The sequence below is a fragment of the Alexandromys fortis genome, unplaced genomic scaffold, assembly GCF_014885135.2.
Source record: "Alexandromys fortis isolate MF-2015 unplaced genomic scaffold, M_Fortis_MF-2015_v1.1 scaffold_45, whole genome shotgun sequence".
Lineage (NCBI taxonomy): Eukaryota > Metazoa > Chordata > Mammalia > Rodentia > Cricetidae > Alexandromys > Alexandromys fortis.
In genome coordinates this window covers 1,739-24,990 of record NW_026067926.1, presented here as the reverse complement: position 1 = coordinate 24,990, position 23,252 = coordinate 1,739, and the positions used below count along the sequence as shown (strand labels likewise).

At 48.2% G+C, this 23,252-nt stretch overlaps 1 protein-coding gene across 1 annotated transcript in view; it reads right to left on the bottom strand.

Moving 5' to 3' along the window:
• Gtf3c1 (general transcription factor IIIC subunit 1) overlaps window positions 1-19,498 on the bottom strand; it is a 39,623-nt gene extending 20,125 nt beyond the window's left edge. Inside the window, exons 1-17 of the mRNA XM_050143160.1 lie at window positions 19,267-19,498; window positions 16,852-16,967; window positions 15,507-15,813; window positions 14,623-14,831; window positions 12,605-12,741; window positions 11,272-11,425; window positions 9,164-9,267; window positions 8,211-8,395; window positions 7,796-8,065; window positions 7,502-7,647; window positions 6,562-6,659; window positions 6,111-6,207; window positions 5,829-6,006; window positions 2,124-2,262; window positions 1,606-1,741; window positions 1,213-1,291; window positions 890-1,078 (exon numbers count right to left, since the gene is read on the bottom strand). Of these exons, the coding sequence (XP_049999117.1) occupies window positions 890-1,078; window positions 1,213-1,291; window positions 1,606-1,741; window positions 2,124-2,262; window positions 5,829-6,006; window positions 6,111-6,207; window positions 6,562-6,659; window positions 7,502-7,647; window positions 7,796-8,065; window positions 8,211-8,395; window positions 9,164-9,267; window positions 11,272-11,425; window positions 12,605-12,741; window positions 14,623-14,831; window positions 15,507-15,813; window positions 16,852-16,967; window positions 19,267-19,474 (2,752 nt within the window). The 5' untranslated portion in view covers window positions 19,475-19,498. The remainder of the gene's footprint in view (window positions 1-889; window positions 1,079-1,212; window positions 1,292-1,605; window positions 1,742-2,123; window positions 2,263-5,828; window positions 6,007-6,110; window positions 6,208-6,561; window positions 6,660-7,501; window positions 7,648-7,795; window positions 8,066-8,210; window positions 8,396-9,163; window positions 9,268-11,271; window positions 11,426-12,604; window positions 12,742-14,622; window positions 14,832-15,506; window positions 15,814-16,851; window positions 16,968-19,266) is intronic.
• Between the last annotated feature and the right edge of the window lie 3,754 nt (window positions 19,499-23,252).

Below are 23,252 nucleotides of genomic sequence, written 5' to 3'. Positions count from 1 at the left end.
AGCTCTGTCTCATCAGCCTAGAAACAGACCCTGGCACAAACCTCTCAAACTTTGAGTCAAATAGACCCTTCCTTCCTGAAGTGGTTGGTACAGGTGTTGCCCGTGACAACAGAAACACAGCAGCACAAAGTGCCTGCTCTACAAGAGCTGGCAGCACCATCATCTATTCCCTCTGGGAAGCGCTGGGTTAGGATCTACATACACACATTAGCCACTGCATTTTCCTTCTGAGGAATATCGGTCTATATACTGGTCTTTCATGTATCTGAAACAGGCTAAGTTGAGGTCTATGTCAAGTGATGGGATGTTTATTATGAATGCCAGCAACACAAACCAATAAAGTAGGTTCTTGCTTAAGCACTCTTCTTTGAAGAATCTGCAGCCATGGTTGGTGGTAAAGCAAATGGCCTACTTAGGAAACAGTCCCCTCAGCGCTCACTTCCATTAGAAATAGAGTTCACATGAGGAATGAGACTAGAAAGTGTCAGGGAGGGATGTGCTGGTTCTAAAGGAACAGTGCAGGTTTAAGCATTTCCAAGCTTCCTCCTAGTTACATTTCAACAGGACTAAGCTTGGCCAGATGAGCAGAGGCAGACACTCAGAGGCAAACAAACAGAAGAAAGGGACTTCGTTTAGACGACAACAGTCTTGCTAGGAAAATTTTCCAGGTGAGATGAAATCAGAAGTTGCTAAACCAGAAAGCTGCTAGAGAGAAAAGCTGGCAAAGCACACAGCCAGAGAAAACCGGAGAAATGGGTTCATTCTTAGATGAGCTAGAGACACAGCAAGTCAGGATTGCAGACAGGATGAACCCAGACCCTGTGGGAATAACACTGCAATGTGCGGGACATACTATGACAAGACTCAGGTCATGGACACCCCCAGGTACCTCTTCTTCTTCGCTTGATCTTTCTGATAGGCTCCTTCTTCAGCCGTTTCCGCTTCTGGTTCTTCCCACCACGCACTTTTCGGTTCCTGCCAGCGGTAGGTTCTCGGTCCAGTTCAAACTGTTCCTCTTTGTCAGCACAGAGCTCGGCATCAGCTCTCCCCTCTGACCAGAGCGGCAAACGGCCACTGCCTAGAAATAATTGGGGGATACAACTGCTTGGGAAAGCCCCTGTAGAGGCCGCACAAGCCAGCAGAATCCATGGTGGTGCTGGCCTGAACTAGCCTCATAGTTGGGACGCTCTAGTGTGGAAGCTCAGCACACACCTCCGGACCCAAGTGGCATTGGGCGCTTAGACAGGAACGTCTGGAGTCTTCCTGTGAGCCCATTCTCGGAGGTGTTGTTCTGAAAGGTAAGCACAGCACTGGGGTGAGCTGAGAACTTCCATGGATTTCCAATCCATTCAGTTCTTGCACGAGCCCTACCCCTGGAGTAGCCATTAGACTTTCTATGCATCTCTAAAAATGAGTACTCATGCATATGACAAAGTAAGCCAGAAACTAATGGGAAAGCAAACTCTAAGCTAGGCAGATACTCATGTGTCGCCTCTTAACACTGGCTTCACAAGCTCTCAGAAGTCCTGAGTGGCAAAGGGCCAGAGTTGAGGAGATAGTGACGATGGCTCCAGGTGCTGGGATAGCGTGTCCCCAGGAGCCTACCTTTCTGGCTTTGTTGATAATGTAGCTGGTCCAGACCCAGTTGCGCTTCAGGTGTGCATAGAAGCTAGAGTCCAGCCCAGCAGCTCCTAGCCCATCTCCAGGGACTAAGCCTTCATCCACAACTTCTCGGCTCCCCCTGAGACAAGGCAAATAGAAAAAGCCCTTCCTGGTAAGTCAAGAGCCACCACATGGAGTGGGAGGACCATGTGTGACTGTGTGATTCATTTTTCCAGGACAGGACAGTAATGAGCAGGTAGAAAGAAACAGCTTGGAGTGCAAGGTTGGGAGGTTGTTAAATTTTCAGAAATCAGAAAGTTTGATTTTCATGTGAAATTGGCAGCTTCTAAATTTTGACATGGATGGGATTTCAGAAGAAGTTATGTTCAGAAACATGTCTAGGGCCAGATATTGGCCATGGCAACCAAACTTCTGCCTCTGGCTTCCAGCCTAAGTTGTTAGCCAAGGCCAGGGTCAAAAGGTGGAGGTCATGGCAGGGTCACCGTCGGGGTGGTACGCACGTGGTGTACTCCAGCATGGCACACTTGCGCTCCAGGTTGTGCTTATCCATGGCGCTTTCCTGCTCCTTCCGTAAGCTGCCTTCTGGGTCACTGCCCTGGTCAGGGCAGATCTTCTGTGCACAGGGGCAACGCACCACACCTGGACAACCAAAGCAGGGCTCAGTGACGTATTTCCTGCCAGGGGCTGATAGCCAGAGGGAGTGTGAAGAATGGATGTTTGGTCTGTGAGGTGTCCCTACCCTAAGGAGAGGGAGCCATGGTCTCAGGTGAAGCCCTTCTCACAATGGCATGCAAAGAGGTGGGGAGAGAGCAGGGAAAGTAGGTGAGAGCCACAGCAGGTTCCCTCTATGGGATCTCTACTGGCACAGTCTGTTAAGGATGGGAGGCAAATGACAACCAGGGGAAACCTCCTTCCTGTCATACAGGCACTGGCTTGACCGCACGGCCAGTGAGTGCAGCAAAGGAAGCTCAGGCAGCTTTTCTTGGCTAGAATGATTTCTAAGATACTTTTTGCTCAGCTTCACTCTGAGACTCTACACATGTATGCTGACAGTTTCAGTTTAAAAGGCAAAGCACTGAGGCTCAGGGAGACTGCACTTGGCCCACTCTTGTCATTTTTGTTAAAAATGCCATCTCTGAAAGTTAAAAAAATGGGGCCATCATGGAGGTGGTCAATAGAACAAGCAGGGTACAAGAGAGGAAATGGTAAAAACAGGGGGTTTTATTTAGGGCAGGGGAGGGGAATAAATACAGAAGGAGGGTGTTAATAAAAATTGTCTGAAAAAGTTATAAGGAATTATCTAAGAACACCTATAATACATGTAAGTCTGTACATTTACATATAGTTTAAATGCAATAATCCCTTCTGGGCTGCTAACGCTCCTTTCAAGAGCTATAGACTATCTAACAAAAATCCCAGCACCAGGTACGAGAAGCTTTGAGTTGTTGGCCAGTATTGTCCAAAAAACTTCTAAAACATTACAGGCTATCGATACTGCCCTTGGCAACCTCTCAGAGGTGGAAGGTAAGTCCCTATTGCTGAAGACACCATGTACTTTGGGTACATGTACATGGCTAGATCTGACCTGAAAGCCTGCCCCCTGAGGACTAGCTTTCATGGTACCAAGAGGCACCATACAAGCTTTCAGCTATGATGCCTATGAACCCATCAATGACTAGCATGGCACGATAACTCTAAGGGGGCAGTACTGGCACACATACTTTGGCAGTAACCAACAGCTTTCTAGTTGGACATAAGGCCTGCTCACAAAGAGGGAAATATTCTTGGTACTGGAAACCTAGCCAACCACCCAGGGCTAGAAGTCATAGATCTTGGAGGAGAACCTACAACCTCTCCTTACTGATATAATCCTGACTACACTCTAAAGAATTATCTGCACTGAGGCTCAGGGATCACTGTGGAAGAGGAAATGGAAAGACTAAGAGCCAGGAGAACAGGGAGTTTGTTGCAAGATGAAGCCTCACCAGCATGACTGCCTATAAAAGACCTGAACAAGGATGGCACCAATACCCACACTACTGGTGCACTATATGGCAGAAGGGGAGGAACTAAGGAGTGCTGAGAGCAGGAGAAAGCATTTTCCTCAGGGAAGGGTACCCAACTGGCTATCCAATAGGAAATGATCAGCCCTGAAAACATACATTCAAGTGTATCATATAACCGAGCAGGTTGTACTTATATACTTAGGAATGAATGGCACGTGCACACAACACACACACACACAAACATATATTAAACAACTAAATAAAAAGTAGCCACGTGATGTAGGTGGGTTTTCTATCTATCTGTTGCTTTCACTGGTTAATTAATAAGAAAACTGCTTGGCCTGATAGGTCAGAACATAGGTAGGCAGGGAAGACAGAACAGAATGCTGTGAGGAAGAAGGCAGTGAGGCAGACGCCATAGCTCTCCTCTCCAAGATGGATGCAGGTTAGAATCTTCCCAGTAAGCTACCACCTCGTGGTGCTACACACATTAATAGAAATGGGTTAATCAAGATGTGAGAATTCGCCAGTAAGAGGCTAGAGCTAATGGGCCAAGCAGTGTTTAAATGAATACGATTTGTGTGTTGTTATTTCCGGGGCAAAGCTAGCTGTGTGGGAGCCGGGCGGGATGAAAAGCAGGCCTGCTCGTCTCCTCACTACAGCCACGAATTTGAGAGAGAGCAAGAGGTGGGGGTGCATGATAGAGGTTTGAAGAAAGGAGGAGAAAATGATGTAACTATAATCTCAAAAAATAAAAATATACTAAAAAAAAAAAAAAGCAAAACAAATGCCCTCCCTGGGCCCAGGAAACAGTACTCTAACGTGGTGTTCAGGTGACCTGTGTGCATGCTGGCATTTGAGATACCCCTACTTCACAATGTGACAGCATCCTGTGACGCAGTGCTTCTCTACGCTACTAGGGGCAGAATTTCCCCAAATGTTTATTGAGACAATGGATGTCTGATTAATGACTGCAATAAGCCTGTGACATCTCTGCTCATCTAAGAGAGACAAAAAAAAAAAAAAAAAAAGCAACTGTCAGGCTTGAGAAACTGATGCAAATTACATACTGGTTCATAAAATTTTATATAGGTATAAACTACAGGGGAATTAGAGTGCTTTAAAAATCTACAGTGGTAAGAGCTTCCCTCACTTCTGAATCCCAAAGCATCACTGAAACATACTGCAGTAAGATCTGTCTGGACTCCTTAAAGCTCCCGAGAGCAATGACAGACACACTACAGTGTGGGCATTCAGTAACTCTCTAGGTGTAATCCCTCTCTAGAGTTTCCCTCATGTGGAGAGAGAGCTCTGATGGTGTCTGTGGGGCTTTGCAGTGGGAGCTGTTCTCGCCCATGTACACTGACAGGATGTCCGCTCCAGAATGGCACTTTGCAATACTCTGGAGATGTGCTAAGGACATCATAGGGGGAAACAGGATGGGGACAAAATGCTAAACAGGCTTTCTGGGAAAGGACACTTAAGCAGCAATGACCGTCATAGAAGACAGACATTCAGGGATAAGATTGCTGAGCCCGGCACAGTCAACCCACACACTAGTCTCCCACTTGGTCATTAGTACACAGGCTCCCTTTCTTATCTTCTTTCTTTCATTCCCAACCCTCTCAGTCCATTCTCCAAATGGCAGTGGGATGCGCTTCGATCACAACATGTGTAAGCATTCCATAGTTCCTTTCTGCTTTTCAAATGATCCTGCACTTCCTACAGAGCCCACAAGTCTGCTCCCAACCCTCCTTCCACTCTCAGCTGCCATGCTCCTCCATCGCCTCCCTAACACACTCAAGGCCTTGGCTCAGGCCACTTCCCTGCCTTGTGTCTTCTCCAGTCCCAGTGGCCTCGGCCTCCAGCGCTCAGCTCAGCAGTGGTCTCCTGAGGTGAGCCTCAGCCCTGTTACCACGATCTGCAGTCTACATCTTAACACACTCTGGGTCTCTCTTCAACTCCTCCCTCCCTAGAACACAAGCGCCAAGAGAACAGAAGTGACGACCTGGGTGATGCTGGATAAATACTGGCTGGTACAGATCATACGCTTGGGTGGGGCTGGAGCCCCAGGGACACCCCAGTTTAAGGGAGTGGTTTAAATGACAATGAACTCCATGACCCCTAGACTCTCTTCTGGCTCTGTATCCTTGACCACACCAAAGGGAAAAGAAGCAGGGGCCCAGCAAGCCAGGGTACCTAGTGGGGTATTGAGGCAGATACACTGCAGATCAAACCAATAGCTTTCCACATCCTGCATGGAGTCCAAGACGTAGAGACGCCTCTCAAAGGGCCGGCTGCTGTGGGCCAGGTTGTAATGTGGATCACAGATGGTGGTGTCCACAATGACTGCATTCTTCTTCAGGAAAACGAAGACCTGCAGAAGACGCCCATCAGGAGAGGAGACACACAAGCATCGGCACCATGATGCTTGGGGTTGGGTTGACATTCAGGCCCGCCTCACTGGGCGGACGGCACTACCTGGTCTTTATCCTGGAACTTCTCTGTGGGTCCAAACTGTAGCAGCCCCATGTAGCACAGTCGCTGCAGGTTCTCCACCACCGAGAAAACGTACCGCCTAGAACAGAGGGCAGCTGTTCCTCCACCACACAGTCCACATAGCTCTGAGGCCAGGAAAGGGGATGAGCTGTTCCTCTTTCTTACCTAGTCCCCTAGAGCACTGAGGCCCACAGTCACCGTGGGGCTTGATTTGGAAAGTAGATACAAGGAAACAAACCAAAACACTCTAGTAGCTGTAATTCTTTAGCAGCAAATTTTACTTTCTAAATCAAGTAATAAACATACAAGCTCATGTCTTTGGTGACTAAACTACTAAGAACCTTGAGGCTGTGCAGCCTGGCAGGCAATACCTTTCACTTTTCCCAGGTCTGAGCGAGCACTTGGGAGCCTACCTACTGGGATTTACTCTTACCTCTTATACAGGAGCTGCTGCCGGATGTGCCTGGGGAGGAAGCGGATCAGTGTGTGCTTCTTCACAGGGTCATTTAGAAAATCCTCCAGGTTGTCCACCTGCAGAGATCACCTGTAGGTTCAGCTCAGCCACAGGGCTCACAAGCACCTAACACTATGACCTCCCCATGTCTGCTTTGAGTTTCTGTATCTACCCTCCCAGCTCACCCAGCACACAGCAGAGGGCAACAACACATACCAGGCCTATAAGAAGGCACACAGCTGCTAAAACCCTTCCTGGAAGCAAAAGGAGCACACTCTCACCAGGGAAGGATGACTGCTAATCCCCTAAGGTCAGTGATTTTGCCTGAGGAGAAGTTTCTGGAAGTATCCACTCACACACCCACTAAAAGTGTCCAACAACATTTCATCTGCCAAAGCAAGAATTGGAACTTCAATGTCCCCAGGTAGAAAATATACTGCTAAATTGTGTCAATGGAGAGGACACACGAGTGTAATCACAATTCAGTTAAGGACACACACATGCACATACACACTCACACGAAGACTAGAAGAAAATACACCAACAAAATGAACAGTGAATGACTCTGAGTAATAAGGTTTTGGGTAATTTCTATTTGCTCCTGTTTTGACATTTACCAAGCTTCCAAAAAGTGTTTTACCGTTGCAGCAGATCTATTTATCTTCTTACCTAGTAAATGATACACACACCTCAAGTACACACTACCCATCCACCCAGCCGATTCTCTTATCAATTCTAATCTAATCTGTGAGGAATAACAAACATCTGAAATGTCTTCCCTTGACTGACCATCTTGCAGCCCACCCACTACCCAGTCATCCATCACCTGGGAAAGCTCTGAGTATTTTCCCTCCATCATGTGAGTATAGGCTTCTAGCCCCGCTACCCCACATATGACCTGGCCCAGAGTCACAGGTACCTTGTAGCTCACTTGAACAATTTGGACAAAGATGGAGAGAGGCAGGCAGAGAAGAATGTCACTGACAAGAGCCCAGCCAAAGCCGAAGTCCCTGTGGATCGGGATGGGAGGGACGTAGCGCATCCACGAGATTTCATCCACGTACACTAGGAAAAGCTAAGAGTCACTCCAAGCAGACGGTATGCTCAGGAAAAAACTGTCTTTCCCTGCCTTCCCCCATTACAGGTCTGTGGTTTGCACTTAGTTCTGCTCCCCTTACACCCCCACGCCCAGATGCAGGCAAGTGGCTCTTACCTATCTCTGTGGAGAGTTCCATTTCTGCCTCCCAGGAGCTGCTTTCCGTGTTGTCTCTGGCTTCAGAGGTGTCCCAGTCATTTCCAGAGGAGGTCTGAGCCCCTGATCTGCTGGGCTCCTGCTTCCCTGTTTTCCTCTCACTGTGGTAAGTAGGCTGCTCCCCAGTGTGGCCAGCAGGATGACCGTAGACCAAGTACCAGAGGAACAGATGCATCACCCGAAGGCGGGGCATCTTGGGAAGGAACCCTATGGAGCGCCCGAGTCCAGGAACTGTGGGGAGAAAGGTGTGGGCCGTGCTTGAGCAACCCCAGACTGTGTCAGGTCCAGTTCATTCCACAGCTAAGCAAGGTCTAGGTGCCAGGGAGGTGATTTATCTACCACTGTGCAGAACAAAGGTGGCAAAGCTGCTCTTTACCTATGACAGGTTTATAATTTTTGAGTGGGGTTATGCCCATTTTCTCGTCCGTCTTTTTCACCCGTCCGCTTTCTGACTTTAAGGATGTGTTCGGGTCAGAGTCTCCTGATCCACTTGGGACCTCTGGCTCTTGGCTTTCCTCTTCTGCCTCCTCTTGGGGTGCTGGAGTCTGTGGAACTTTAACCCTGCAGGCCAAATGCAGGGTGCAGAAATACATTGGAAACAAAGGCAAGGCTTATCTGCCAGGCCTGGGGTTTCAGAGTACTCAACTGATCATGGGCCCAAGCAGACGACACAAGTAAACAGTGTCTAAAACATGAAGCGACAATGTGGAGGAACCTTCAGAGGCTACTTGCCACCAAGAAGGGAAATAAGTCCAGTGTGTTAGGTGTCAGACACCTGCAACCAGGAACATAGAGAACTAGTGGCAAATGGTTCAGATACTGAGACCAACCACTGGGGTTCTACCTCCAGGGTGGCCCTCTGTCCACCAGGAACCTAGCCACCTTAAAACTTGCTCCCTCACTGCTAAGTATTCAGCCTCTTAGACTAAGATGAGTGAGACATTGGGAAAACAAATACAGTGATTTATGCCACGATGAGACTGAGATTCCTACACAGAAGCATCAATAAAAATGCTCTAACTAGTTACATTTACCAGATGGATAAGCATTAGAGCAGGTTGTGTAGCTCAGGAGGGAAAGTGTTGGCCTAGCATATGCAAGGCCCTGGTCCCATCTCCATCCAAAGAAAAAAAGAATGTAAGTTAGAATAAAGAATACTAGAAGTTCAGAATTGGATCACCATGTAGAGTAGGTGAGCACAAGTCACAGCTGCTAGCCAATAAACCCAGGATCTCATTCAGGTGCACACAAAGCCTTCAGAAGGCTGCTCCACTGGTTGCAGGCTAGAACACAGACCTGGGCAGGGTAATTGTGAGTTCTTCCACTTGCCTATTTGCTGTGCTAGAGTTGGAGATCCGGAAGCGAACCTGCTCAATAGCACTTCTTACAAGAGGGTCATTCTGGTCCATGGATGGGTGCACGACCAGATCCACCTGTGGGGGAGAGGTTGGAGTGTCCCAGAGGGCAGGGCAGGTTTGAACTGGTTCCACAGCAAGATTTCCACACACCCACAGTTCAGAGAGGTGGAATACATGGCAGACAGTTTACGGTTTCAGCTGCAAGAATCACAACTCCTTTGTGGACTATGGTGCCAAGTCTTGGATCTTAAGCCATTGGTCCTGCACTTTCCCTGGCCAGGCTGCCACATCTCACCAGCTCTTCTGATAGTGGGGCAGCTCCCACACCTACTCTACTGAGATCCCTGACAGGACATCAACCTGGAAAAGCAAGTGGGGCATAAGAGCAGTCTCTCTGGCTGTGTGTTGCTAGTACCCTGGCAGGGCACCTCTGAACAACTGGCAGAGGACAGAGGGATGCTTTGTCGTTACTTCCCCAGACAGAATGGTGACAGTGGTTGCTATTTCTCTGATAAAATCTGGGAGTGTAGGAGTCAGGACACTAACTTTAGCACTGGCAGAGTGGCACAGGCAGGGGGAACAAGACAGGGCATGAGTATGAAACATGATGGACTGGGTGCCCCAGGAGTAGCTTTCTGTGCTGTCATTGCAGAGTGAAGGGCAGCAGCCCCACCCCCACAGTCCCAGCTCACCATTCTTGCTGGTAAAAAAGAAATCCCATGTCCATCCACTTCTACACTGCATCCTGTACTGCTGACTTCTTTGCAAACGACAGCCAGTTAGGCAGATTCTCAGAGAAATGAAAAGTACTTAGAGGTGGCAGCTCCCATTGCCCACTGTCCCAGAGCAGCAGCAAATTCTTCAACAGCCTCAGGGTTAGGGCAAGATGCAGGTATAGGGAAATGGGCTCCAGGCAATCACTGGAAGACAGCTACTGGAAGCCTGTGCCAACTCCTATCAGGAATCAAGTCTCAGTGGTAAACTTCAAACCCAGTTCAAAAGCATACAGCTCTTGACGCACTGCACTGCAGCTGGAGGCTCCATTTCTGTGGTTATGTGACCCTAAACATCGACCTGACATCCTCATCCCCTCCCCCAGGCTGGGTCATTACTAGCCTTCTAGATTAGCACTGGAGAAGTCAATCCTGAGGCCAGATATCTTCTCAGGCCCAAACTAGGGGAGGACTTGTTATCCTCGACAGTGACATCAAGGCAGTCCAACAGAGTAGCTTCTGAAAAACCTGTTGAAGTCATGGGAGTCCCTGCTGATAGGGCCTTAATATGTCCTTCAGTAAGACGGATTGGCACATGACTGACTGCCCCTTAAGTGGATTCATAGCAGGCAGCTGTGGAGGAAGGAGCTAGGTCAAGGGGACCTGATGGCTTTATTTTGAAGTGACTTCAGCAGATATAAAAGCCCATGAGTTCTGTCTCCAGGCAACAGCAAACTATTTCTTAAGTCAGTTTTTGGTATTACTTTGTATATCAGAAGAAACAAAAATGTATGTAAAAGCAGAAATGACCTTGCCTACTTATGAGAGAAACAAAGTATCAAAGCAGGGCTCCCTTACAGCTGAGATGGAAAAATCCAGTCAGGAATTAAGGGGCTGTAAAGCCCCACTGCTTTCAGCCCTAATGTCCAGCTGTGCCATCCCATTTACTCTGACCCTGAAAAATTGATGCTGTAAAATGTGTGCAAAGTTGCTGAGCTACAGTTACTATGGGAACAGCTCCCATCACAGTACCACAGAAACAGACACATCCTACAGACTGGCCACCACCCTTCCACTGTTTCTGTGGAGAAGGTTCGTGCATTCCTAACACTGCCCTACTTAACTGCACCAGGCCTGCTTCCCTCCTCTTCCTCCAGGCTGGCCAATTCACTGCTCTAAGGCTCAGGTGGCTGCTCCCAGCTGCCACGGAATGTTGGCAGGATCCCTGCCCTCCACATTAAGAGGCAGAATTTGATGTCCCAATCACTACAGCAAAGGATCAACAATGACAAGGGATACTAGGTCAGAAAGTTTTCCATAGCAGGAGGTTGGCTCTGTGGGCATCAGGAGAAGTCCAAGAGATTACCTTCTTCTTGATGCCATCTTGAATGACCGTTGTCCGATACAATCTCAAGAGACCCTCCTCAGACAGGTTCCGCACCAAGCGGATAATGGATTTCTTACAGCACTTGGTGGAGACACCCTCTTGCTTCTCCTGGTCCATGATCATCTTCTGAATCCTGGATATCAGAGAAGGTCACATTCCCATTTCAACATGCAGAGACACAGAGAAGTCACAACAGGTCTGTTGGGAACCAGGAAAACTCTGTGGGAGCTCTTCACATGCTACATAGGGGAGCCTCTTAGAACATGAAATTCCATCTTTTTAGAGTAAACAAACTAGCTGAAGTCAGGTCACTACCCACAGCAGCTCCACAGCACCAGAGATCACATGATCTGACCATGAAAAGGAACAAGGGAAGGGAAAGAGTACTAGAATGAAAATTGTCTTTGCCAAGGCGGCATGCTTACTGAACACTAGCTAGACAAAGCTCTAGTCTCCCACCGTTCGTTTGGTCTGAAGCTCTTTTTCACTCTTCTACTGATCTCTCTCAATCTTCTGATTCACTGTGACATTTCTAGATACTAATCACAGTAGAGCAAGGCCAATATGGACATCAGGACGCCCAGATAAACTTTCTCAGGGCACAGAAGGGATCAAGGTGAAGATCTAGCTTATGAGGTCCCTGTCCCCAGTCAGCCAGAGACAGAGTAAAAAGACCCCACATCTGTGACCCTGAAAATGCTGACCCCCCAGAGTGGTGGCTTCTGGAGCTGCAAAGGGCAGCCCTTCTTTCCTTAGCACACAGCCCCACCTGTGCCTCCTGCTATGCCGCTACCTGCAGGTTTCTGTTTCCCTTGAATGAGACGCGTCTCTACAACTCATGGGTTCAAAGACTTGGACCCAGAAGGTAGTGATACTGGGAGGTTCTGTAAACTTTGTAAGATGAGGCCTGGCTGGAAGCAGGTTACTGGAGATAGACCTTGACCTCTCTCTGCTTCTTGGCTGTCAGGAGGTGTCTCTCTTGGCTACAAATTCCTGCCACTACACACATGGAGCCAAGAGAGCAGAGAACCCCTGAGCCAAAATAAATCTTCCTTCAAGTTATTCTCACGTACCTGTCATGGTCACACAACAGTAACTCACTCAGGTATGGAGAGAAGTCAGTGCAGGCTCCGTGGTGTCTAGTATTTTAATTCTCAAGGTCTACCTTCCCCAACAGTAGGAACAAAATCTATACCCTATTGACCACAATGGGACACCATAAAATGCACACGGTGAAGCAGCAGCTCCGAGGCCTTTTAGTCCCTTCTCTGGCTGGTAAAGAGGGCAGTGACAGAGACACTGGCACACTTACGTGAACAGGCTCTCAATCAGGCGGAGGTTGGTGACCGCTTCTATGATCAGATTCCTGCGCTTCAGCAGTCGGTATGTTTTGTGAGGCTTGTCCTGGCCTGGGCCATGCCGCCCGCCTTTCTGAGAGCCACCACTCTCCTACATAACGAAAACCCAAGACCAGGGGTCAGAAAGGATAGGACCAGATAGACACCACACCTGAGGAACACACTCCCCTTTCAAAAGTCAGGTCCTGTTATTCAAGAAGAATTCACCTGGCCAGCTCCCTGCACAAGACCCCACCACCTTCTCAGAGGTACCTGCCAGTAGATGATCAGCTAGTTTGGGATCAGCTAGTTTCAGAGCAGGGGTTGGGCATCACCTACTGCGACTCCTCCAAAAGCAGACAGTAGCTCCATGTCTACCTGGCTTCTCCCCAGTGGGCGGGAAGAGCCCAGCACCTTGCCGAGGCTACTGTCAGGCCATGGAAAACTCAACAGCAACTTCATAACTTCTCATGTCCCCAAGGAGGAAACCAGGGCTCGAGAGGCCAGGACCTGCCCAGGGTCATAGAGGATGAATGTGCACACGCAAGGGCACTGGGACAGGCTTCTGACTCGAACACCAGCAAGTTTCTGGAGGCTGAGGCAGAGCAGGCTGGGAGTTCAGACTAGGCTTCCTGGGGGAAAGATGGAAGGAGGGGACAGGAGCCTGTGCTTTTCCCTCATTCCTGACCAAGGCCCAATTCACTGATTTTGTTTTTCTCTTTCAGGTTTATTTATGTGTATATATATGTATCTGTCATATAGGGACAGATGTTCAAAGAGGCCAAAAGAAGGGGTAGAATCCCCTGGAGCTAGAACTACATGCAGTTGTCAGCTACCTAGAGTATGTGCTGAGAACCGAACCCAGGTCTTCTGTAAGTGCACCAAGTACTTTTAAGTGCTGAGTCATCTTTTCACCCACAACTTCCCTCAATTTTTTAGAAGATTGTATTAATTTTTATGTCTGAGTGTTTGTAAGTCCTGCATGTCTGTGTATCGCGTGTATGCAGTACCAGAGGAGGCCGGAAAAAGGCCTTAGATCCCAAGACTGGAGTCACAAATGGTTGGTTGTAAGCTGCCACAGAGTGCTAGGATTCAAATCCAAGTTCTCTGCCAAAAGCAGCCTGTACTCTTAATTACTGAGTCCTTTCTCCATCCCCTCCTCTCCTTTCATTCTTAAGGTCTCTCTATCTACAACATGTGGTAAAGCCAGAATATGAACCCTGAATGGAAAAAGAATACCTGTTGATATCATGTGGCAGTCACGGGGCATGTTTACCTGGGTGGCTACGGCTTGGTGTAGTACTTTCAGGAATGGGAATGTATCCCAGGAAGCTACAAGTTGGTGCTGGGATGACAATATAAGAATGGCTGGGTCTAGCCTGCTCCCTTGCCCACCATAGGTGCTCCAGGTCAGGCAGGGTTCTCTCACACTAGGGAAGGAAGTTTCGAGGATTTTAGAACAGTCCATCATGATCAGAGGAACATTTTGGAGGAAACCACCCCAAGTAACTGGAGGCTGAAGAAGCAGAGCTGTGTTCTGCCAAATAAGAGTGCCATGGCTATAAAACGAAGTGGTTTTATCAGAAGGAGCGGTGCTAGGACAGAGAATAGCAACTATGCCCTGGAGGAGGGCCTGCTCTACCAGGAGTAGAGGACCTAAAGAAGACCTCAGGAGGCATCGAGAAACAGTCAAGTGTGGAAAGAGTGTAGACTCCAATCACCGAGTGCCTGACAATTCCGCGCAGGGCGTGACCAAAGCCCAGACTGCTCTTCCAGCACAGAACGGAAGCAGGAGCAGTGCCCGTGCTTCACTCCCGCAGCAGGCCAGTATCCATCCCACGGCACTGCCTTTCACCCTCACAGATTAGACTTCACATGTCCTCTCTGGGGCTGTGAAACCGGAATCAAACAGCATCAAGAACCACCTGGCCACAGGTCTGGTCCACATCAGTCACCAGATCCTTCTGCCATAAGCCCCATGCTCATTACTGACCTTGGGATTATCGAGCCGGACCTCCTCAATCACAGCAATATCGCCACTGTGATTATCCATGTTGTTAGGGTCGAAAGATGTATTGAGCTCAGAGGAACTGCTGGTGTTCAGGCCATTCCTAGCACGTGAGCTTCGGCGGGCTCTTTCCTCACCAGTGCCCAGTGCCTTTGGCTTCTTCAGTGGGTGCAGGTTTAGGACTTTCCACCCACCTACAATGAGAATGGGCACAGCTGGTCAGGGGAAAACAAAGAAAAGGGCTTCTCTGCTTAGCAGTCAGAGCAGGCTAGCCTGGGGCCTCCTCAGGCTCACTCTGCAGCCTTGGGGTGCAAAGCTGAACATGAAATTCACAAGTCTATCAACTGTCTACCTTCCATACATGTTTTAAAGCAGGATTTCAAGTCATCCAAGGTCACGTACACCTGAAATCCCAGCACTCAGGAGGCTGAGGTGGGAAGGGTGAGTTCTAAGTGGGTTACATAGTGAAGTTCAGTCTCAAACAAGAAAACAAAATACACTGGGTTATAATAGCTCAATTGGGAGGCCATCTGAACACCCCTGCCTCCATAGTAGTGTTCTATAAACTAAACCCTAAGTGGTTCTTGAAAGGACTGAGGGAAGGAATGACGCTCACAGAACTCTATCTCTTTAATAGTAAAACCATGCTGTAAAGAAGACTACCTTACAAGTAACCAGGGCAGGGCACACTCACACGACTCCTCTCCACACCTGTGACAACGGTGCGAAAAGGACACTTCTAGGCCCCAAATGAGGGTAGGACCTAGGGGATTCCAGGCTGGCTGGGCTGAACAACTGCTTCTTGGTGATGCCCAGCAGTGCCAGGGTGCTTGGCCCTGCTGCCCCCATATGCTTCAAGCAGTCCTTACCCTTAGCTGGAGTGGAGTGATGAGGCTGAGAGCCAGCAACCCCTGAGGCTCTTGAACGCCCCCGGGACCCTCGGCCCTTACGCTTGCCACTGCAGCTGCTCTCCTCCTCACTTTCGGAGTCAGAGAGGAAGGCCTCTTCACCCTCAGGCATGAGGGACTCATCTTGCACTGAGGCTAGGCTCACAGTGGTCAGTAGTTCTCCTCGGGCCTTTTCACGTGCATACTGCCTGCTCAGATCACTCTCCTCTGCAAACACGCAGGAAATGTACTTGGTGGTTCGCTGCCGGCCTTCATCTTCCATGAATCCCTAGGGTAATCACACGGTGAGCGCATGGGGAGGGGGGTGTTAATGCTGACAGGTATGCACGTGGTCCCAGTCTCAGAGTGCCTTCCTGTCAGAGCCTGCATTATCCAGACAGTGTTTGCTCTCCGAAGCTAGAAGCCCTTTGTTGATAAGGCCTTGACTTGGTCTTCCATGCACTTCTGTGCCTGACACTGGACCTGGCTCATACACCCAGTTAGGATTTGGCTTGTGCAGATTATGCAGAACCCAGGGTCCTACACACTGCAGACACCCACAACCTTGGAGACCTGTAGTCTGGTTCATCGCCAATCCACGATCATCTTGCCTTCTAAAATAGGAAAGGAGCTTGTCCCACGGGCTATAGTGAGAAAGTACAGACTTTTTATGTACCCTTCATGTGCCACAGATAGTGCCAAGGTCCCAGTTATACTTACCTAACTAATAAAGCCCTGCCTTATGAAAAAATGCCCACAGTAGCCCACCAGAGGGTCTGGATAAGTATCGCCTCCTCTCTACCTCCCACCTATCCTGACCATTTTCTGTCTTCCTTTGGGCTCAGGATGTGACAGTTTATTCTACCAACGTATTTCTGTCATGAGGTGCTTGCTGTCTCATTACAGGTTCTCAGGCAATGAGAACCACTTGATTTTGGACTAGACTATCCAGAACACACCAAACAACCCTTCTCTTTGTAATTAACTGCCTTAGTTGTCAGGAAGCCAACTATCAGCAGCTTTGAATCACAAAAGGGAACACTAGGCCTACAGTTAGCTGCTCTGATGTTCTGAGGTGCCAGGCAAGTCACACCAGTGGGAGGACACTAGCTAGCTCCAGCTGACCATCCTCATCCAGGAAGGGGCTGCAAGGGCAGTTGCTGTACGTCACTCTCCAGCGCTTCAGATTTAAGAAGCAGAACCAGACAGGCACTGAGTGAGGGGGAGGCCTAGTGGCCTCATATAGGTTCTGCCTCATGGACACAGTAAGGCCTCTGCTTCTCTGATGTTTAATTCTACTGGCACTGTAGGGATGACAGGGCATTACCTTGACAACCTTGAACCTCTGAAGGAGCCGACACAGCATTCTCGCTTCCAGCTTTCCCACGTTCATAGCAACTCGGATCTCAGCTTGGGAAATTCCTTTCGTGCCTCTGCGCTCAACTGTGAATAATACCACGCTTGAAACCCACCACTGCAAGGGGTAGCTGCTCACAGCTACTTCCCTGCTCCCTTGCTAAGCACAGAGGTGGAACTGCCAGACACAGAAAGCACTTCCCCTCCCCGGCAAGGACTGCCCTGCTGCCAGGCTGAAGAGCAATACCTGACCCCAAGAACACCAGCAGCTCCTTTTGGGTGTCTGCTCTCTGGCTCCCCATGCTAACACTGAAGGGAAAGTGAGTAGTGGCTCTACTCAAATCGAGGTGGACCTATAAAGTCTCTAACTTACCTCCATCACTTTGAAGAAGCAGCAGTAGGAAATTAGCCTTCCCTTATAAATGAACTTACTTAGATAATGAACTTACCCCTTTCAAAAAGCATCAAAATAACTTTAAGGTAATTTTTTTTTTTTTTTTTTTTTTTTTTGGCTAGACTGCCTCGGCTCCCAGGCACATGTCCCCATGTCCAGCTCCTGACAACTTTCTCTGAGAGTGCATCACCTATGTTCCTGTTGCTTCTTTTTTCCCAGCCAGGCCAGGAGGGGGGGGGGGATGATGGCAGCAGCTCCACAGCAGAGAACAGGCGACGTTGCTGCCTGGTTTTGGCACTGTGTAGTCTGCAGTTCCTACCCTGAAGCCCACACCTATATTACTCAATATCAGCACACCTGCCTTTCACAGGCCCTTTCTAAATGGTATTGGACACTCCAGGGAGGAACCTGGCTGGAAGCTGCTACATGACCTGTAGGCAGATGATGGCAAAGCTCTTTGTTCAGAAAACACTGGCCTTTCTTTTTCAATGCATCCACACACTTGAAGCTGCCAGGCAAAAATCATCAGAATGCAGGCTTTCTACATCAGTCACACACAAAGACGACTATTAGAATGAGAGAGGTGGCAAAGATGTTTCCCTCTACACAGTAGGCCATACGTGGGGACAAGAAGTCTATAGATAGCTGTTTTCAGATTGTGTTATGAGGAAGCAATCTGAGCCACCATGAGAACTGTCAATCAACCAGCCTTCATAAAGTCTGAGAGATTAGCCGGCATGACCTGCTGGTAGGATCTAAGACGGAACCAATTCAGAAGGCAATCGTGGCTCCGGAGCCTCTGTATAACAGAACAGCACAGAGGCTGAGTTCTGCCACCTCCGCAGAACTGCTAGGCTCACTTCCTCCCTGTAGCACTAGGGTAGAGGCGTAGACTTTGCAATAAGATTGTGTTCTCCACTGGGCTGTTCCAGAAACAACATGTGGTGCCCATTTCATGTGTCTGCTTACCCTCTGCTTTTCTTCCTTCACGCAGGAGCACAGGCCCCCACCATAAAACAGCGCCTAATCTGAACTCACCAGTCTGAGCTATAAGTCTTGTCTTTAAAAATTGCCAAGAGCAGAAAACAGACTAAGACAAACAGCTAGCTAAGCTTCTTGAGTGTTCCTGTGGGGGGCACTATTGTAGGTAATCTATGCCTCTCCCTTTTATCCTGAGAATGTGCTCACACAGGGTTTTTTTGTTTTGTTTTGTTTTTCTTTTTGGTTTTTCGAGACAGGGTTTCTCTGTGGCTTTGGAGCCTGTCCTGGAACTAGCTCTGTAGACCAGGCTGGTCTTGAACTCACAGAGATCCGCCTGCCTCTGCCTCCCGAGTGCTGGGATTAAAGGCGTGCGCCACCATCGCCCGGCTCTCACACAGGTTTTATCCCATGTGATGGTTAACTTAAGTTGGTTTAATGGTCAGGCACCATTCTTGGAACAGGCTCATGAGGATATTTATTTCTGGAGGAAAGCGGCCTGAGAACAGTTAAAGGGTGACGTGGGAAGATATGCCCAAATATGGATGGCATCACATCATCAATCGGGAGCCCAGTGAGAACAAAAAAAACGGGGGGGAGGGCAGGGGGAATGACACCTCACATTTTCTCTCTCCACTTCCTTCCTACCTTCTTCTCTTGCTCTGGATCATGAAACCTATAGGTTCTCTAGGAGTTTCCCTGGGTCTTACACTTGTGCCAGCTATGGGAGGCCATAAGTCTATGTCATGTGAAAAAAAAAAAAAGCTAATAAATCCCCTCATAGACATATTAGAACTCTAGAGAACTCTATTGTTCTAACACACCTTGTTTTACAGATGGGGAAGCAAGGCTCAAAGACCTAGTTAAAGCCATGTATCAAGATAGCAGCAAGGCTCCACCCTGAACCTCACCCAAAGTTAAAGCTTGGAGAGAAGCTTCCTAGGCTTTATGCACTGGAGCACATTTCCCACTCCAGTGCTCACTCAATGGCAAGTGTGGGTGAAAAAGACTCACTGAGCTCGTAGGTCTGCGTGAGCATGTCCCGCTCAAACACGATGTCCACAGGAGGCACACCCTTAGAGATGACCTCCTCATCGTCGTCGTCATCATGGTCATCCTCCATCTTCCGCTTGAACTCCTTCAGTAGCTTAAGGCACCGAACCATGACATCAGTCCCTAGGAACAGGGCACACATGAGCAGATGGCAGGCATAGGGCCTCATGGAGAGCAGTGTATGGCATCCTGAAAGGTCTTAGCTGAACTGGTATCACAGCTAGCTCCTTCCCTACGTGGGATGTTTGCAAAGTCTAAAACTATACATCTTGGGGCTGGAAAGATAGATTGGTGGTTAAGAGCACTTGCTGTTACAGAGGACCAGTTTCAGTTACTGGCTGAACGTTATTGGATCTATTTCCAGCTGTAGGGGATCCAATAATCTTTTAGCCTCCAGGGCATCCACACACTTGTGGCACATGCCCACACATACACTGATAAAAGTAAAAGTTAATATAAATAAAATGAATATAAATTTAGGAAGAAAAACCAAAAATACCTGCAACTCTTAGGAACAAGACTTGTGTCTTGTGATTTTTAGATCAGGAAGAAATATATGTGTAAGAGGAGTAGGGAGGAGCCCTGCCAGTTTGCCAGAGTAGCTCGAGGACATGTCCTATCCCTTTGAACAGTCTTCCAGGACCCACACTTGGGAGCTGCTGAAGAAATGAAGAACAATTTTTCCTTTAAAGCCAATAAGAGGCCCTTCTGGGACTCTGAAGGTGGAAACTTAGTTTACAAAAATAACTCAAAAAGAAGCCAGGGCAAACCCGACTAACAGGTCTGAGCTAGCACCCTGTAAGATATTAGCTTTAGTGATAAATATAGACAAGGTGGGGCCCAGTTGCAACAAAACCATGCTCTGGGCTCTGAGGGAAATTTCCATCTATATTCAGTTAGCTAACTGCAACCTTGCATACCAGGAGAAAAACCAACACCATGTCCAACAGAAAAGACAACAGAGGGAAACTATGAAGATGCCTGGTACAGACACATGCCAACTCACTGATACTACTGACTCCAGGAGTCATCTCACAGATAAGGGAACTGAAACAAAGGGTTGGATCACCAGCCCAAGCTCCCAGTGGCTTGTCAACAACAGAAGCAAGTCACTCTGTCAGATTTCTTCAAGTAAAAGGAGAGTTAAGGGTGAGCAGGGCAAATACCATGTGAGTTCAGAGTGTGACACTCACCCCAGAGAATGAACTCTGGGAAATTTATCACTAAGCCCTAGGACAACTGGAAGAGGTGACAGCCTTAGTGACCACAAAGAAGCCTGCCCAGAGTCCAGAAGCCAGAGGGAATGAGGGTGGTGGGTGATGAGAACCTGACTGGTGTAAGCCACCTCTGCCAGTCTACCTCTTTGACTAAGCGGTATGTTCTCTCTGTGCCTCAGTTTCCTCAGCTGTAACAGAGACAAGAATAGCACCGGGGAATCAGATGGCTCGGTGGATAAAGGTGCATGTATGCAAGCCTGATGATTTGAGTTCAGATTTTCTGTCGTGTCCAAGTGCCAGAGCACGGGAGGCTGTGGGAAGATAACCTCAAGTCCAGGGCCATTCTGGGCTTTGGTAGCAAGGCTTTTCCTCAAAGGGGGGAAAATTCTTTCTGTAGATCTCAGAGACGGTGCCTGCTCAGGAGACACTCACTACTGTTTCTCTCCTTACAATTGCCCCGGAAGGACACAGTTGCTAAGGGCCAAACATAACACTAAGCTGCTAGACTGTGAGGACCTTAATTCCTTAACAAATGTTCCACAAACATTTATTCTGTACTGTGTCCAGAACAGACACAAACAAGACAGGTTTCCTCCACTATAAAAAGAGACACAATGACTCTGGGCAAGGCAGGCAGATACCGGGCTTGCTGTGACACAGCCCAGGTTGACAGCCTGGCTCTGCCCACCACAGGGAAGTTCCTTTCCTCTTTGAGCCTCGAGTTTCTCATCCATCAAGCAGAGCTAATTCTAAATGCATCTGGAATGGACTGAGCAATTGGGGATGCTTAGAAATGAGCTGGGGGCAGGGTAGAGCAGATGGCTATCCACTGCATGGGACAATGAAGGGTGAATTGGGTAGTCTGATCTGGCCACGGAAGACAGGCACTCTAGGCAGAGAGGGTAAAGAAGAAGCAATGACAATGGCACTGAACAGCAAGGCAGGCCGCAGAAGGAATGTCTACAGGCCAGGCAAGTGATGCTGGGTTTATTCTGTAAACAAGATGTTTGGGGCTTGATGGGAGATCTGTAGGGAGTAGGATCTACAGGCGCTAGGGCCCTGGGGTCTCTCTTCAGCCCAGATCCAAGCCCAGACCCCCACACTTCCCTTTCCTCGTGGTCCTACTCAGTCTCTCCAGTGTAGCATAAAGGCCTGAGGAACTAGCCACTGCAGACTCTGCCATGTGTTCTTTGCTCAAATCCCCACACCAGCACCACCCTCCTGATGATCTGAGCAGTAAGCATCGCAACAAAGGAAAAATAACAAAGAGGTCAGGACTCAGCTCAGTGCTAGCACATTATCTGATGTTCCTATCCCTGCAAGGCTGACCCCCCCAAATCAGACAATACTGGTACTGTCTGGTACTGTACCAGGTACTGTCTGGCCTGGTTTCCTCTTTTTAAAGTCTAGGACAAGTGCAAAGACAGGTTTTCCTTACTGCACAAGGAAACAAGAACACTAGTTAACAACACACATGGGAGCTTGCCAAAGGTCTAGAAGCTCTCATTGTTTTTAGGCTACAATTTCAGAGTTATCAAATAGCCAGTGCAAAGTCACCTCCCCAAATACTTGGTCTGAGTTGGCACCTGGCACAATTAGGCCCCCTCAGTCCTAAAATATAGAGAAATGTTGGAAAAGGTTGCTGGAGCTGCAGTGCTGACCAAAACTGCACCAGAAAGCTAACATGACTCAGCTACCTCCCCTATAACCAGGCTGGCCATCTGATATAGGCAGCTATGTGACCAAGAAGTGTCCAGGCTCAATCTGCACCCCAAGCAATCAGCAGATTATACTCTAGGAAGGAACAAAGAGAAACCTCCCCTTCCACACACAGTCAGCCATTGGTCCAGAACGTGCTCTCTGCCGCCATCACTGCTGACACCAGCCCCCAAAGGTGGGACATGCCTGCGCACCTCAGGAGAAGGGACAAGGGCTGCTCTAACATGCCCTGGCCCCAGCACAAGTGACTCAAATCTGTGTTTGCACCTGGTAAAGGTCAGCCTTCACTCGAGTTTTCCCTTTAACAGTTTCTGCCATATTAAAATGTTCCTGCTTCTTTTATGTACATTAATTACTCACAGCAATTACTTTTAATTCTTATAGCAGGTGTCCTTTAATCACTTTTATGTAAATAAAACTGCTTATTTTAGCTGGTTTCATCATCTTCAAAACACACCACTAAAGTTCTAGCTTTTAAAACCTGGAAGAACCCCAGCATTTTATGCTTGTCTTTTATTCTGTTTTCCTGGTTTTTATTCTTTTCCATTCTTCTTGGCTTTGATACTCTTTTAGGCCTGTACATTTATTTATTAAATTTTTGATTTCTTTATATGACTCGTTTCTCTCCTAGGTTGTATACTTTAATACTACTATAATTTTGCTAATATCCCCCTTCTTAATGGTCATAATTAACTTCACTGTACCCTGTTATATTTCTTGGTTTAATTTTTACTATTTCAAATTTAACAGCTTGAATGAGATTTAATTCACATATTGTACAATCTATACCTTCAGTGGGTACAAGTCACAACCAACTTTAAAAGATCCTTAACCACCTCCACTCCTCTATCTGAGCTGTCCCCTAAACATTACAGCTTGCTTCCAGATTTTCCCACTGGACTTTCCTACAGGTAATCACATGGCAACGCCACCTTGGGGGCCATTCTTTCTCACTTGTCTTATTGACAACCAACTGACCCACCATCGAGGCTTCTTGTGGGCTGCTGACCC